The 3,579-nt window shown below is 46.2% G+C and overlaps 1 protein-coding gene across 1 annotated transcript; it reads left to right on the forward strand.

Moving 5' to 3' along the window:
- Nucleotides 1-863: 863 nt before the first annotated feature.
- Nucleotides 864-3,579, forward strand: LOC148415580 (alpha-(1,3)-fucosyltransferase 4-like). The gene is made up of 2 exons (XM_088427548.1): nt 864-890; nt 1,008-3,579. The coding sequence occupies exon 2, from the start codon at nt 1,212-1,214 to the stop codon at nt 2,301-2,303; it is 1,092 nt and encodes a 363-aa protein (XP_088283674.1). The 5' UTR covers nt 864-890; nt 1,008-1,211; the 3' UTR covers nt 2,304-3,579.

Raw genomic sequence — 3,579 nt, forward strand, 5'->3', positions numbered from 1 at the left:
AACTGTAGGTATTTACTTGTTTACATTTATCTTTTTACGACATGTTGGCGAGCCTGGGAACTTTCTGAACTTTTTGTGACAATTTTACAACAAAGATGTGTGTTGACATAAAAAATAAATAAATAAACATTGTGCAAATCTGAAAAGTCAATAAACATATGCTTAAAGACATTTCAACAAAGTTATGAGTTGGATATTTTTATTTTTGACATTTAGATGCCAATATCTGCCCTTTTACTAAAATACTAAATACAAATTAAATGTTTAATTTTCACTACTAATTATCGGTAACAGCCCTGAAAAAAACATTTATCTCTAATACATAAAATAACGAATATGCCTTTACTGCAATAGTTTTCAATATGTTGTATTATTATTCAACATAAATTGAATATTATCCATCTATCCATTCTCTATAGCCGCTTATCCTAACTAGGGTCGCAGGCTGCTGATGTATAGTAATAATAGTATAATAATAAGTAAGATATGACTTTTGTAGCAAAATCCACTCATTTTTATCGATATCGGGGGCGGCTATTTCATTTTTCACAGGCAGTCGGTGAGGGCTCAGGTAACAGCCATAATGGCTCAGAGTGTAAGGGTCACATGACCAAACAAAAGAGGTGAGTCAAGATTTGTCAATAGCCGGGGCCTGAACAACTGTCATTTTTTCAAAAAAACAAAAATGGGCAAAAGATGGACAGCAAAAAAAAAGGACAAAAAAGGGGTAGATTTACAGCTTAATTCATATTCCCAAAACACCAAATTAACATGCTTAGACCAATGGATCGGCATAAAAAAAATATTGCATACTTTTAAGTTGACTTCCCCTTTAATGTATTTTAATAAACTGGGGCAGTTTCCCGCATTATGCATTCACGGTCTCCAAAGTAAATTTTTGAACCCTATCTTTCTTCACACAAGCTTCAATATACAATGAACGCGAGCATGATAAATGTCATAAAAAGTTACTTATTTCCCGAGCTGCGGTGTGCTTGTTTACTCAGTTTCTAATTGCTCGGGAGGCCGCGCGGACGTCACAGAAGGCTCATTGAGCGGCAGCTGGCAAGTGGAAGCCGCCAGGAGCTTGCCACGTTAAAGTGTCGGCGTCCCGATTGGACCACGGCGAGCAGGATTATCGCTTTTGCGGGCTTAAGGCTGCCATGAAGACAACTACAAGGTGCGCTTGTGTTCGGGGGTGAAGGGCACTTATGGGAGTTTGCGCTCGCGAGAACCGCGCATGCTCAAAGAGGCGCCCGGCTTCGTCTAAATGTGACGGCCACTTCCTTACGGCGGGCCTAGTGGCAGCCACCTTCTTGGTCCTCCTGGGACTTTCTTTGCTGCACTTACCCGAGCCGCGCGCGCTCGAGCCGGCGGCGATCGCTCCCGAGGTGACGCTCTTAATTTGGACTCATCCGTTCGGGCGGAAGCAGCCACTTCCGGATTGTTTGGCGCGCTTCGGCGTAGACGGCTGCGCGCTGACAGACGACGCGCGCGCTTACGCGAGCGCGGACGGGGTGCTCGTGCACCACCGAGACGTAGTGGCGGGAAGCGCCGAGCTGCCACCGGAAGCGGGTCGGCCGCCGGGCCAGAAGTGGATATGGCTCAACTACGAGTCGCCCTCGCACACGCCGGCCCTGTGGCGCCTGGAGGGGCTCTTTAACCTAACCATGAGCTACCGCACGGACTCCGACATCTTCCTCCCGTACGGCTACCTGGTCCGAAAGCACGGCGGCGGGCAGCCGCTCTCAGAACCGACTAGAACTTTTCGCCCGGGCTTGGTAGCGTGGGTGGTGAGCAACTGGGTGGATTCGCAGGCCCGCGTGGCCTTCTACTACCAGCTCAGTCGGTACATCCAGGTGGACGTGTTCGGCCGAGCCGGGCGCAGCATCCCGGAAGGTCCCGGAAGCGTGGCGCGGCTACTAAAGCGCTACCATTTCTACTTAGCCCTGGAGAACTCGCAGCACACCGATTACATCACGGAGAAGCTGTGGAACGCCGTTCTGGCCGGAGCCGTGCCGGTGGTCCTGGGTCCGACCCGGAAGGACTACGAGCGCTTCCTGCCACCGGAGGCCTTCATCCACGTGGACGACTTCCCCTCGGTTAAAGCTCTGGCCCGGTACCTGCTGGTGCTCAGACGGGACCCGGCCCGGCTCATGGGGCACCTGCGCTGGAGGATGGGTCTCAAACTGCGCCAGCCCGCCTTCTGGGGAGAACACTACTGCACCGCCTGCAGGGCTTTGAGGAGGACCGTTGGACACACTCACGTGGTCCACGACTTGACTGGATGGTTCCAGTCCTGAGGAGTGGACTACTCATGCACAGTAAAAACTATTTGCGGGGCCCTGAGATGGAGCCTAGCAGCAAATGAATTGAATTAATTGGGAAAAGAAACCCGAAACAAAGACACATTTTCGGACGAAAACAAAACGTCAGAACTGCATCTGCAGTGCTATCTCTTGGTGTATTTTATTCAACAACACCAGCAGGCAGCTCCTGTAACAACTGTTTTATTTCTGGCTCGTTTGCTGGCGAATTTATCCCCGTCTGCATATGTAATGCACACATGTATTACGTAATGTTCTCTGATTGGTTTATTACTGCTAGCATATGTACTGCGCATATTATGTAATGTTCTCTGATTGGTTTGTCGCTGCCAGCGTACGTACTGTACGTATTATGTCATGTTTTCTGATTGGTTTATCACTGCTAGCATACATACTGTACTGTGTGTATTACATACAGTAAATTTCTCATTGATTTATCGCTGCTAGCATACAGTACGTACTATGTGTATTACGTAACGTTCGCCGATTGGTTTATCACTACCAGCGTAGGTACTGTACGTATTATGTAATGATCTCTGATTGGTTTATCACTGCTAGCATACGTACTGTGCGTATTACATATTGTTCTTTGGTTTATTACTGTTAGCATACAGTACGTATTGTATTACGTAATGTTCTCCTGTTTATTGCTGCCAATGTACGTATTGTACGTATCATGTAATGTTCTCTGATTGGTTTGTCACTGCTAGCATACATACTGTGCCTATTACATGTTGTTCTCTGATTGGTTTATCACTGCTAGCATACAGTACGTACTGTGTGTATTCCGTAATGTTCTCTGGTTTATTGCTGCCAACGTACGTACTGTACGTATTATGTTCTCTGATTGGTTTATCACTGCCAGCATACAGTACGTACTGTATTACATAATGTTCTCTGATTGGTTTATCGCTGCCAGCGTATGTACTGTATTACGTAATGTTCTCCGATTGGTTAATCATTGCCAGCGTATGTACTGTATGTATTACGTAATGTTCTCTGATTGATTTATCGCTGCCAGCATACACAATATGCGTATTAATGTTTTTTTTTTGATGATTTTGATGAACCGCATTGTAGGACGCACTGTTTTTTTTTTTCAAGGCTTTTACCCGCGCCTTATGATAAGAAAAATACGGTACTTCAATTGGAATTAAGTGACTAAACACTGTAAAAGCTGAGAGCCTGATCAACAGGGCGCCCCTCCCTTTACAATCGACTAAATAAACACCCAAGGCAACTATTTAAGGAA

Source organism: Hippichthys cyanospilos, chromosome 11 (assembly GCF_059441005.1).
Source record: "Hippichthys cyanospilos isolate Australia breed blue-spotted pipefish chromosome 11, RoL_Hcya_1.0, whole genome shotgun sequence".
Classification (NCBI taxonomy): Eukaryota; Metazoa; Chordata; class Actinopteri; order Syngnathiformes; family Syngnathidae; genus Hippichthys; species Hippichthys cyanospilos.

Excerpts from the sequence above, each read along its gene's own strand:
- LOC148415580 (XM_088427548.1), top strand. The coding sequence starts at position 1,212 with ATGGGAGTTTGCGCTCGCGAGAACCGCGCATGCTCAAAGAGGCGCCCG.